A 12829-nucleotide genomic window follows, 5' to 3' on the forward strand; every position below is an offset into this window, starting at 1 on the left:
CTAGTCCATCTTGCCACTCGTTTGGCCAGAGAAGCAAGCCTTTATTAATTACTTCTGAGGCCAAAATCTAGCATTCCTCCTCTGTTTGCCACCTCCTTCCAGAGATTATCCAGAGAAAATGAAATAAACTAATTCCAGTGCTAGATCACTGTGTACTCTCTGAATTTTCTAGAGTTTTGCTTTATTTCGAAGACTATGGGAGAAAACATGTAGATTAAGCGTGCTAGGACAGCACTAAATAGAGGCTGTTGAAGAGAAAACTGGTCTAGCTGCTCAGCTATAGAAATAATGCAAGGTAACACAGGGCTCTTCTAAGATGATCCCTAATTGCCTGCTTTAAACCTCCTTCATACTGTGTTTGATGGAGGTTGTTGGCACAATTGGGACTGCTTATGCCAAGTTGTCAGACAGCTGTCCTCTCCAGGAGGGTTCTGCTCAATTCTGTTAACTCAAGTACTCTGCACCCTTTACTGCCCTGTTCTTAACAGCTCCGGTACCTAATGAGGTGGACCTGTCAGAGAGGCCCTGCTAAGCCAGAACGTGCTACAGCCACCAAACTTAAGAAGCAAAAGACTCTGATGGGCGAAGTGACCAGTGACAGCACCACAGAGCTCAAGTGCTAATTAGGGCAGTAATTTCTTGTTGCTCTGAACAGAAAGTTTGTTTAAACCTAACAGTGGCTGAGGCAGTCTGGGTGTTTCACAGTGTCAGTACTTTCTTCTTGTCTGGACCAACTGGTCTGGTGTCTACTTCTGCGTATCTAAAAGCAGCAGTTAGATTTTTGCATAGTGGATTTATCATCTTTTCCTGCAAAGAAAATGCTTTGTCATTTTAAAAGAATATACATTTTGCCTTTTTATGGTGGGGAAATGAGTATTAGTTATGTTAGCCCCTCAGCTGGTATAATCAATGTAGACCAAGTGATCTACATTGATTGAGAAAAGAAATATGCAGAATTGTCTGCTTTTGTTCTGCATTTCATCTCCCTTTGGTCACCAATTTTTCTTTGAAGAGACATTATTGTGTAGGCAGCCAGCATTAGGGCATACTTCTCCTTGACTACAGTTCAGACACTCCACTGTAGTCTTTCAAACCACAAGAAGTATTTTGAACAAACAGAATACAATTGCTGCATTTTGAGCAAACAGAATTCAGCTCTGAAAGCTCGGGCTAACATTTTGCTGCCTATGAGAACTGTGTCATAATCCAGATTATACATAGTCACTACTAGAACTTTATGTAAAACGCAGCCAAACTCAAACCCCTTCAATATTACTGTGTCTTCCGCTCTCAATCTGTTGTGAATTAATGCCCTTAGTTCTTCAACAACTCCTGTAGTACTCAAGATTTTGAAAGTTTTCTTTGTGAATCATAATCAGAGGCAATGTTTCTCTGACAAGATCCAATGGAATTTCAATTTGAGATAATATGATTGATTTTTTGGAACAAGATTTCAATTTAAAATTTGTTAATAGAAAGTAACTGTCACCATTGAGAGTATTATTAATTACACTAAACCAAGAAAGCTATACACATAATTTCCAATGATGAAATATTTCTTCACTAAATGAAGCAGAAGTTGCCAAGCTTTTCAAATGAAATTCAATATTTTTCAGAGATGCAGCAGCCAGCCAAGAATATGCCTGATTTTTTAAAAACGGTAGCCCTCGAGAGCATCACAAGAAGCATACTTAAAAGTACATGTAATTTACAAGTATTGTGATTGTAGATGCAAATGAGGCACTTGTTTCCTCAGTGGTTAATTGCATATATGGACACCTCATCTGCATGAACAGTTGTGACAAATTAAGATGCAAAACACTATTAGCATGTTTGGAAATCAGATGCTGTTGTTAGGGAACAAGAGTCCTGTGCATCCACTGTTCTCATCTAATTTTATGAGTGGGGTCATTTTAATCATGTTTTGCTGCGTTTTTCCAATCTCTACTTAAAAATGGATGTTTTTAAAAATGGACAGAATTTTTAGAATATTAATTCATATTTGGTTCATTTAATTATTAGTACTCTGACAGTGTAACCAGTAGGCTTGCCACTTGTCCATTATAAAATGAAGGGAGAAATGAGAATGAGCAAATGGCAGGAGAGAATTTCTAACTGACATAATATGTTCTGATACAAACAACTGATCTGTAGGAAGACAGAAGCAGCTATGCTTGTTTTCTACAGGGTTGGAGCAGAAGTACAGAGAGAGTACTGAGTTGCAGAGCAGCACTGCTCATGCCTACAACAGTCTGAATGTTTGATCCATTCTCTCCTTGAAGTTGTCTTACAAAAAGTATGAATGTAGCACAGGAAATTGGGAGAAATCTTATACATGTGTCTTCCCAATTGCATTTTTGAGCAGTTCAAATCTAAGAGGAAGTGACATGCTGCCAGATGCAGCTCTATACCTGGTGAACTTGTGCCAGTGCCACCTCTAGCCTTGCTGATCTTTTAACATATCCAGTCTTAGTGACAGTTTGCTTAGGTTTTGGAGCTTTAATCTTGACCTGGGTGACAGAATTTGGGAGAGATGCTTCCAGTTCACACAGTCCTAAGAAATATAAACAGTGATTAAATAACGGAGTGGTGGGGAGAGAAATTTGAGTTTTGTTAATATTTTAGCTAAATATGTCATAGAAACTAAGTCTTCCAAAATGCCTTACCTGCAAAGGTGTTAAGATAGAAGTTTTTTACCACATAATGTTCAGAGTGGTTGTCTGGGAAATAACCAATTCTAGACAAAGGAGCGTATGGTTGTGATGCAAAGTCAGCATACTCTTTGATGATATCTCGTCTCTCCAGCTTCCCCATCACATTCTTCCTCTTAGCTATCAGTTTCCTGAGCACTGGAAAAGAAATAAAAATGTGAGAAGGTTCTTCATACAAATCATTCTGAACCAGCCTTATCTTTGGAAATTCCCAAGAGCTTTTTCTAGTTAATATAAAAACGTGACCTGTTTGACCAGAACAAATGCTGGCCATGCAGATCTACATTGTGGATGCAACCTTTTTCATCTTGAATAAATACTGCAACCTTGTGAAAATAGAAATGCCTTGTCTGAAAACTAAGTCTCATACTACTCTCTCCCATCTTTCAGACTCACTCAATGCACAGTCACTCCAAATCTTCTTTATTTTCTCTTCTTTAGCCTTCTGACGATTTTGCCAGTGGGCATCCAAGCGCATGGCAACCAGCTCATTCTGTTTCTCCTCTTTCCTCCACAGCATCTTCTTTAAGACTTCCAGTCGAACCTCCTGCAACCTGCAAGGAAAGGCCAGGTATGACCTACTGTACTCTGCAGTCTTCTCTGCAATGCTGTCATCATCAAATCCTACACACCGACTAATTTACACGTAGTTCATATTGCATATCTTGTATTTAATCACCAGTTTAGTACTGGTGAAAAGTATTGTGGCAGCAGTGTCTTGTATTAAATTTAACAAATATGTCGCTTCCCAAAATCAGGGGATTTGCACAGAAATAAAAGGCTTGTACCCTTCAGCCAATCCCCTAAACCTTCTTGTTCCTTTTCTATTCAGCCAATAATTTCAAGAAATAAAGAGCAAAATTTGACTCCTACTTTTTTATTTCCTGTTCTCTAAAGGCCCACTCCTTCCTCTCCATATCCTCCATCATTTTCCTCCTCTTCTCGATATTTGAGGCACTGTCCATGGCTGGAAGAGTTGCTTCCCAAGCACGTTTTTCCCGGGCACGTTCAATCATCTCCACCTCAGCTAGTCCTGCTGGTAGCCCCCGACCTTACAGGGACAAGAAACAGTAGCTCTTTAGGCGCATGGTGAATCCAGCAAATAACCACCACCAAAAAGTATGAGAGGGCTGGATGGGCACAAGCTCACATGTTAAACACAAAAAGAACTGTCCGTAGCCCCAAGTAAATAATTCTAAGGCCAGTAAAATTCTACAGTATGAGGAATGGTAGGACCTGCAGTTGCTGTAGCTTAGCTGACATTAACACTAGCACTTCATTTGCAGGCAGCAAAGGAGGAAAAACTTTTCCAAGAAGGCACTTTCTGAGAATGAGCACTTTCTTTGGCATGTCCAGTGTCCATCACTGGGACACTGGGAGATGAGGATCACAGGTATATTCTGGGGCAGTAGTGTTCATACTGTTTTTTACTGATGTCTACTGATGTTTAACACAGAACAGCTGAAGAATGGCAGGTGAATGGAAAAAGTGCTCCTAGTTTGTATTTGTAAAACATATAACCTTTTCATATTGAGTGATCTCAAAACCCCTTATGAAGTGCCCCAGAACAGTGCTATTAAGTAGGAAAATATCATACCTATTTTAAAAATAGATAAAATGATGTGCCCCAAGGGAAGACAACAAAGGGCTGTCAAAGCTGTTTCAATAGACTTGAAACCTGACATTGAAAAAGCAAAGAACCTCCTGCTAAAGAGGTGATGTGATTATTATAATTTATCTCAGTTTCACAACTCACCCCAAGTGAGTGTAGCAAGTGTCAGAAGTTCAGGGACTGAGCCACTAGGAACTATGTATTCTGGGGAATAGGGATCCGTCTGGGCTTCACCATCTCTGTAATCTGTCTGTGTGCCCAAAGTTCGTAACATGGGACTAAAGACCTTGCTGTCTCCTGTAACCGAATGAACATAGGGCTCTGTCCTAAAAAGAGATGCAAGATGGAAGAACATCAGTCACATTCATTTAAAACAATAACAAAAAACCAGAAACACTAAGTCAAAGGTAGGATATCCAAATGTGTTTGTGCTCCCGTTGATGTTAACTCCATTATCTTTAGTAAAAGCAGACTGAGGCTACACTGAGTCCCTGTAACCTCCCTCCTTAGGTAAACAATCCAGAAATCTTCTTGTTTCAGCTCTCACAAGTTATCACATGCAAATCTTTCCTATGTATGCATTCTAAAGCATTGCTTTTAATGGGCACAAGAAGTAACTAATGGCTGAGCATAAAATGAAGTAGGACTGCTTCAATTTAGCTTACATAATTCTCTTTCCAACAACTCCAGAACAAAAAGTCAGTTCTGATGTAAGCATGTGCAATGTCCCTGACTCTTTTAAGAACTAAATCTTCTTATGTCTCCTCAAAATTTGATGCCCACTGAAAACAACATCAGACTCCTTCATGGCTGCTCTACATCACTAAACAGTATAGCAACTATCACAGAGAGTTTAATAAAATATCAGAAGATTTTCCAACAATATTGCTGTAGCAGAGAATCTTCTTTGCTTTGGTATCTCTACTAGTATTCAGACACACTTGGCTTTCTGTTTCAGGCCACATAATTGTAATACACTTGAGGCACATGTGCTTTACCTTTACACAAAGTACTACTCATGTATTGCAAGCAAATTCTGAAACAGCCAGTCACCTGTTTCATCAGGAATTCTCAACAGTGAACAAACTCTTACCTCTTAACAGGTTTTTCCTGTTGGTTCATTATGAAAAATATTGGTCACCAGCTAACTAGTTCCCCAATCTTTTTCTGGTGAGATGTGACCCATTACAACAGTAATGTTCCAGAACTCACTACTTACTTTGCCGTTGAATAAGTAACGTTTAGTGGAAGCAGCTTATAAGACATGATGAGAGGTCTGAAAGAGAGAGAATGCAAATGTAAGACAACAACCATGAGCGTAAAAGATCATTATGGTTTAGAAAAATTGCAGTCCACAAATTTCAATGGAGTTACACTGTTTTTCCACATCTCAGGTTCTGTAGTTGCATGTTTATGAACTGTGCCTGAATATTAAATAATTCTTTCACAGCTAAGGAGTAACGGAGGAAGTTTCACCAGGAGGTCTGTGTGTTATTCTGCTGTCCAAGCAGAAAGCGGAATTGCAGAACAAGGCAATAATTAAAAGAAGTTAGTTTTGAGTGTGTTCACAACATTTTGTGTGTGTTTCACTGATTAGTTTACTTTTTTTCACTCTGAGTTTTTGAGAGGGGTTTTTTTTTTATAACTTTTTGAAGTCCTGAAATGAATTCCTACAGTCAGCTGCTGAGGTAAGCTGGTTTGAACTTGTCTAATTTGATTGTTTCCTCTTTTTTTTTGCAGTATTTTATGAATTATCTTGAAAGCAATATAGGCTCAATGACATGTTAATAATTCCTTCTTAGGCATTCTTATAGTTTGCATATTGCAGTTCGCTATCATTTTCCCTTAGCCTTTGAGAGACTTTAATTTCAAATTGCAGAAGATAACATCATCTTTGTCCTTCTTTTGTTGTTGTTAAAGGAGCCGTACAGAACTTCAGTTTATTAAACTTGGCAATTTGTTTTATATTTAAAGTGGACCTATTGCCAATAGCTGCTGACTATAATAGTGAATGTGATTCAAAGAATATGTGACTAAGTTGACAATGTCTATATGCTAGCTGTTGGTTCAGATCTTGAGCCCATTGGTGATCTGCAGTGCCACTCTGGAAGGAGCAGAGCAGTCCTGCAATGAAGGACATTGATGGAAAGTCAATTATGGATTCTCTTTGCTGCCTTTCTATTCCTGGCAGAAACTGGGAGTAAAAAGGTTCCTTCTTAAGAAGGCACCTTTGTAGGAGTCTGGAGAGCCACAAGGGCTTTGTGAGCATCTTCTTCCTTTGTGTAGGAGGATCTACAGCCCAAAGCTTTCTACAAATAATTATGAAGTACAGAATGCTTGGTACATGTGCTTATATGGTAACTCATTATCTGAACTTAAAACCTAGACGATTTTAAACTAGCTAGGGTGAATACTGATAGCAGGGCAGCAAATGCAGCAGGGAGCTAAAGAATGGACTAACTAACTAAGGGCTTAGTGAGGAAGTTAGTATGAAGAATTAGGATGGGTTTGCAATCTTTACAGGCTGCCTAGCTGTTGCTACCTAGTTCATTTTAAACTGTCTAAGTATGCTACTTTGAGCTATAGTTTAAATATATACCAAGGTGAGGAGGCACAATGTGAAGTTAACACATTTTAACAGCTCTGCTTGAACATTGTCTGAAAATTCTGGCATAGCATGAATTTAAAAAGACCTTGTGATTTAAGATTTGGTTACTATTTAGATTTTCCATAGCAGCAATCAAAGAACTGACACAAAGGACAGAAACAAATAAGGCTCTGGCATTTATTTAGGTGCTTTTGAAACTGCACAAAAGCAAGCTTCTGAACTCTGTTTCAAATCAGTTCATTCCTTACCGTGCAAAATACTTGTAGCGATTCCTTCCACTAACTTCAGGATCTTCATACACAATCTGAGGTATCTGAAGAGAAGATTGAGCTCTAAAAGACAAAGTACAGGATATCATTTAAGTACATTCAGAGCAGTTCTGATCTTTTTACTATGCTCTTCTTTTTTAATTATCTTTCTACTTCATTATATTGTGAGATTATTATAATAATTATAATTATTTTCTATTATTATTTTCTCATATAATAATATGAGAAGTTATTATATTTTGCTTTTTCATACCTAAATAACAAATCAGTTTGACACTTAATATATATTTCTCACTAAGAGTGAGCAAGAAATGGTCATTTGCTGCCTTTAATAAAACTTTCTTATGTGCTTGTCATGAAAAGGATTTGCCACTTGTAAATGCTTGGCCTTGTAAACTACTTTTGTTGGGAGTGGGGGGAGCAAGCTCATTTCCTTAACAGTAAAGAACTTTCCATAACAGAAAATCTGTGTAAAGGAGTAGAATGAACAAAGGGACAGACTATCGCTTTCTACCTTTCAAAAGTAGCTGAAGAGACTTTGAGCAAATGTAGAAAACTTTAGAATCAGCAATTTCAACTTGAATTCTCTAATAAAGGACTAAAATAATAATGACCATGTGAATGCTTCAAAAACCTATGCTGGAACAACCGCATCTTTTGCAAGAACAGTCTTTCTTCATTTTTTTACCCCATTTTTGAATTTAAAGTAGGCAGAGTGTTTAAATTTTTCCCTAGAACATCTTGGAGCCATTTATTTTAAAGCTTTAGAGGACCATGAGGTAGACCTCGTTAAGGCACTCAGTGAGAGAATAGGTAGAATTGAGTTCTTTGAAAGCTATGCATCAGGACTGCTATTTGATTTCACAATCGCTTTATACTCCAGTCTTACTCTCTTCTCAACCTGCAAGGTGGTTAAAGACAAGAAACAGGAGTTCTTTTTTTAAAAACAAAACCAAACCAAACCCAAAAGCCCACACCATGCCATTGAGATAAGTAATTTCCTTAGGCTATATATATGGCAAGTCCTGAAGGTCGTGTTTTTTGTAAGACCATTTTTGGGGCAGCTTTTAAGAAACCTGACGTCAGGATTGTGGGTGCTGGAACTGGTTGCTGTTGCCTAATTTTAAACACGGAGACATATTTACAGAGACACAATTAACAATACATAACATTGCTTGACAGCTGGGATCAAACCAGAGGATTGCATGTTGAGATTGGTTGCCTTCAAAGACCTCATTTAAGCCCTGCGAGCTGCACTGTGGAACTTGGGGAGCCACTGTATAGCCATCCACTACAGCAAAGCCTACAGAAATATGCTTCATTAACCTCCCGTGACATACAATTTACTGCCAAGGTAAGTTTAAAGTCATCTCTTCCCAATGCTTTCAGTCCTATCATGTAACAAAAGAGAGGGGAACGTTTTGGGATGCAGTGCAGTAACCTGAGATACTTGCTCAGCACTAATCAACCTGTTATTGTGAAGTTGTGTTTGTAATTCAAATGAGATAATGGAGCTGATGGCTAGTTCCACTAGCTGACTCTTTACAGATCAGACTGTTGCTCCATCCAGATGGATTTGTGTTTCATTCAGCACAGGTGGGCACTTATTCTTATGATCTAACTTTATTAGCATAAGCTGTTCATCCTATTATGGTATAGTTATAGGCACAATGGGAACCCAGTGAAATAGCCCTTTTTATTCCACAGATCCTGCCTCTTGCATGTCCTTGACTTGTATTTGCTGACTTTGCTGAAATAAATGGGCATTTATTCCTGGTAACCTTGCAGAGGCAATGCAACTACTGAGAAGACAGCTGGGAAATATGCTATCTCCTGTATCAGCAACACTGTCAATCCATGCAGGTTGAAACAGAGGGGATGGATTTCTCATTTTTTTGTTAATTACAAGACATTTTGCAAATACATGTTGTTGAAATGTAAATCAATTTTAAAGCAGTGCAGGTGTCAAATTAGTTCTTGTTACAGAATAACAGTCAACATATAAAAAGCCATCGAGGTTTTCATGTGCTGGGGATAGCTTGAAATGCTGAAAATACTAGTTAAAAAAAAAAAAAAAGCTCAAAAATTCTTATTTTATTACGGAAATTACAGGAATATGCTCTCAAAACAGAACAAAACCAGGTGCTGTATCACTTTGAAACCATCTCTGATTACTGTCTGACATGTGGTAGAACTCAGTTACAAGCAACCCCAGAGCAAGCATCATCTGAAAAGCCCGTGGTCTACAGTTAGCTTGTTAATGCAGCAAAAACCTCTGTAAACAACTAGGCTGATGCCTGCAATCTTGAGCACAGCTACTAGAGGATTCCAAAGAACACATGGTGTGGCAAAACACACAGAAGTTTTTTAAAACATCTGCAGAATCAGAAGCCCAAATTGTGATGCCAGGAGAAAGTTCAACTAAGACACCCCTGCACTAAAAATGTGGTGTCCTGGTTCAGGCCCCATACACCCCTGAATGAGCAGCAAAAGCAATCTAACCAGCTGCAACTGCACCGGTTAAAAACTGCACTGGACTAAAAAGAAACAGCTCCCATTGAAGTAACACATGACATGAGTCATTGAAGTCTTCATAACTTATCTGATCTTTAAGATTGAAATAACTCTTTCTCAGCAACCACTGCAAAGCGGATAGCATGGGGATGAAGGAATGTGCAACATCCACCCTGTAAGAAACAGATGGGCAACCATACTTCACAACAGCTGCAATCTCTTCATTTCAAGGGAAATATAAGTAGGAGCAAATTGCAGTCATCTCCACTTCAGTGTGCATGGGGTTTTGTTGGGTTGGTTTGTATGGTTTTTTGAAATCATCCATAGAACACTTACGCAGCAAGCTGCTGAAGAGCCGCCAGGCGCTGCTGAGCGCTCCCTCTCCATCTTCGGTCAATAAATGGAGGCACTGGATCTTTGCCTTCCAACCACACACCATAGCTTGGGAAATGGACCAAGGTACTAAACATACTTCTGAGCATTGGTGCCTTTACCTAATGTTTGTGTGGACACAAAGAAGAGGGGCAGTGATTAAGTGATTTCAAACAGCAGTGAAGAGATCAGAATTTCAGCTTGCTGTGATTTGCAGAACTACACATTTGGGATGGGGAAAGAAGGAGGCATACATATGTTAATGATGTCAGCTGGTTAGATGGTACTTCTCAAGATGTGGAGCATGCCAGACTAGCAGCAGACACACAGATATGTCTTCTGGCTATTTTCCAGTGCTAAACTCACACTTAAAACTGAGGACCTAATGGTTTGTTACATAAAAGAGTTAGTGTGCAGTAACTGTGAATGTGCAGCAATGTGAACTTCTAGCACATTACCCCATGTAACTTCCTCCTATTTTGTGGGCTCTGGGAATGAAGTAACGTATTCCACTTGCATTATTTTACACGGTAACAATTTTAGCCTGTGTTAAAAATACCTGGATGGGAGTTAGCACACAAAAACGATCACATTAAAAATCCACACCCCTCCTTCTAAGTACTAATTTCCCTGGGTAGATATGCCTTAAATCTCCAGATTTATTACTGCAAATAAATCTTTGCAATCGTGACTCCAGTAGGAGTGATGTAGCTATACTGGCCTGAGCTTCTTTAGAGCCTGAAATCAGATTTGAATTGTGAATCGCCCCTTTCGTTTCATCTGGTGCTAACTTGGATGCATACAGGGTAGTAGTGACTAACTACACTAACTCACCTGAGTGTAAGAGAGTGTCAGATGATGAAGATTTGGACTCCCTACTCTGACTAGCTGCTTGCTGAGCATGAGACTGCATTTTTGTTTCATTTCTCTTCTATGGGAGTTCAACCTCAGGAGTTTGGAAAATCCTATAACCTAATATTATCCCAAACTCTGTCCACCCATTTTGTGATCCTATAGATTAAGAATTCAAAGTTGCATTGTTTCGAATTGCACATTGTGCCCTTGCTGCTTCATATGCTTAAAACATGTTTCGTGCAAGTCAGAGTCTGTCACCATACCCATCCACATTACACCTGTGACATGACAACATTAGTGACAGTATGCCACCTTACTTTGTCTGGCCTCCACTGTTAACACAGCCATATTGTTGCAAGGATGTCCGTGATGACAACCAATGTTTCCAGCTCTATATCTTTCTACAGAGAGGCAGACAAACACACTTTTTTTCTTTTTCCATGTAGATGTAAGAAAGGGACTGAGATAACAGGGTAAGAGACATCCAGAAATATTCTTAAAAATGTTTCTTGACTTGATCATTGGGAAGTTGCTCGTGGATTTTCCCCTCACTGTACAACAATGGAGTTTCAGAGCTCAGAGTATCTTGCCTTGCAGGCTCAGTCAACTGCATGGTTTCAAGAGGACTCTGTTTAAAATCCAACTCATTATGCAGTTGTACCAAGACTGTTTTCCTTTGGCACTCTACCTATATGCAGCCTGTCCAGCCACCAATCACCGCTGCTAATGGTGCGACTGCAACTCCCACAGACATGCCCTAGGTGGTTTTAAACTAGCTAGGGTGAATACTGATAGCAGGGCAGCAAATGCAGCAGGGAGCTAAAGAAGGGACTAACTAGCTAAGGGCTTAGCGAGGAAGTTAGCATGAATCAGGATGGGTTTGCAATCTTTACAGGCTGCCTAGCTGTTGCTACCTAGTTCACTTTAAACTGCCTAAGTATGCTACCTTGAGCTGTAGTTTAAGTATATTCCAAGCTGAGGAGGCACCATGTGAAGTAACACATTTTAACAGCTCTGCTTGAACAACAGTCCAGTTCTTTTTTAGATCTTAGTAACAGCTGCTGTTAACAGCATTTGGAGATAATCTATTATAAATCATAGAATCATAGAATAGTTAGGGTTGGAAAGGACCTTAAGATCATCTAGTTCCAACCCCCTGCCATGGGCAGGGACGCCTCACACTAGACCATGTCGCCCAAGGCTCTGTCCAACCCAGCCTTGAACACTGCCAGGGATGGAGCATTCACAGCTTCCGTGGGCAACCTGTTCCAGTGCCTCACCACCCTCACAGTAAAGAACTTACTTATATCTAACCTGAACTTCCCCTTTTTAAGTTTGAACCCATCACCCCTTGTCCTAGCACTCCAGTCCCTGATGAAGAGTCCCTCTCCAGCACCCTTGCAGCCCCACTTCAGACACTGGAAGTTGCTCTGAGGTCTCCACGCAGCTTCTCTTCTCCAGGCTGAACAGCCCCAATGTTCTCAGCCTGTCTTCACACAGGAGGTGCTCCAGCCCCTGATCATCCTCGTGGCCTCCTCTGGACTTGCTCCAACAGTTCCATGTCCTTCTTATGTTGACGACACCAGAAGTGCACACAATACTCCAAGTGGGGTCTCGCGAGAGCAGAGTAGAGGGGCAGGATCACCTCCCTTGACCTGCTCATCACACTAATACTGACACGCAATTTAGGAAATTACTCAGGACATGGAACTGGGCATTTCTAGGTTGCTGCTGCAGAGTCACGCTAGCCCAGCACACTTGGTAACTCCCTGGGTTAAGTCTTGTTTTGTATAAAACTGCTTACTTTGTTTTGTAGTTTGGTTTTAAGGGGGCAGCTTAGAACTGAGACAGTTTCTACCCATGTGTATACGCATATACACAGAAATAA

General features: G+C 39.8%; 1 protein-coding gene across 5 annotated transcripts in view; it reads right to left on the reverse strand.

Annotated features, from left to right (window-relative positions):
* Nucleotides 1-12829, reverse strand: part of CFAP91 (cilia and flagella associated protein 91) — a 37360-nt gene that overhangs the window by 23603 nt on the left and 928 nt on the right. For 4 of the 5 annotated variants that reach the window (XM_030471673.1, XM_030471672.1, XM_030471674.1 and 1 more), the window contains exons 3-10: nucleotides 10051-10208; nucleotides 7180-7263; nucleotides 5543-5599; nucleotides 4468-4649; nucleotides 3585-3762; nucleotides 3108-3265; nucleotides 2667-2849; nucleotides 2412-2554 (exon numbers count right to left, since the gene is read on the reverse strand). In XM_030471673.1, the coding sequence (XP_030327533.1) occupies nucleotides 2412-2554; nucleotides 2667-2849; nucleotides 3108-3265; nucleotides 3585-3762; nucleotides 4468-4649; nucleotides 5543-5599; nucleotides 7180-7263; nucleotides 10051-10208 (1143 nt within the window). The remainder of the gene's footprint in view (nucleotides 1-2411; nucleotides 2555-2666; nucleotides 2850-3107; nucleotides 3266-3584; nucleotides 3763-4467; nucleotides 4650-5542; nucleotides 5600-7179; nucleotides 7264-10050; nucleotides 10209-12829) is intronic. The other variant, XM_030471675.1, reaches the window with a different exon arrangement.

The sequence above is a fragment of the Strigops habroptila genome, chromosome 2 (genome assembly GCF_004027225.2).
Source record: "Strigops habroptila isolate Jane chromosome 2, bStrHab1.2.pri, whole genome shotgun sequence".
NCBI lineage: Eukaryota > Metazoa > Chordata > Aves > Psittaciformes > Psittacidae > Strigops > Strigops habroptila.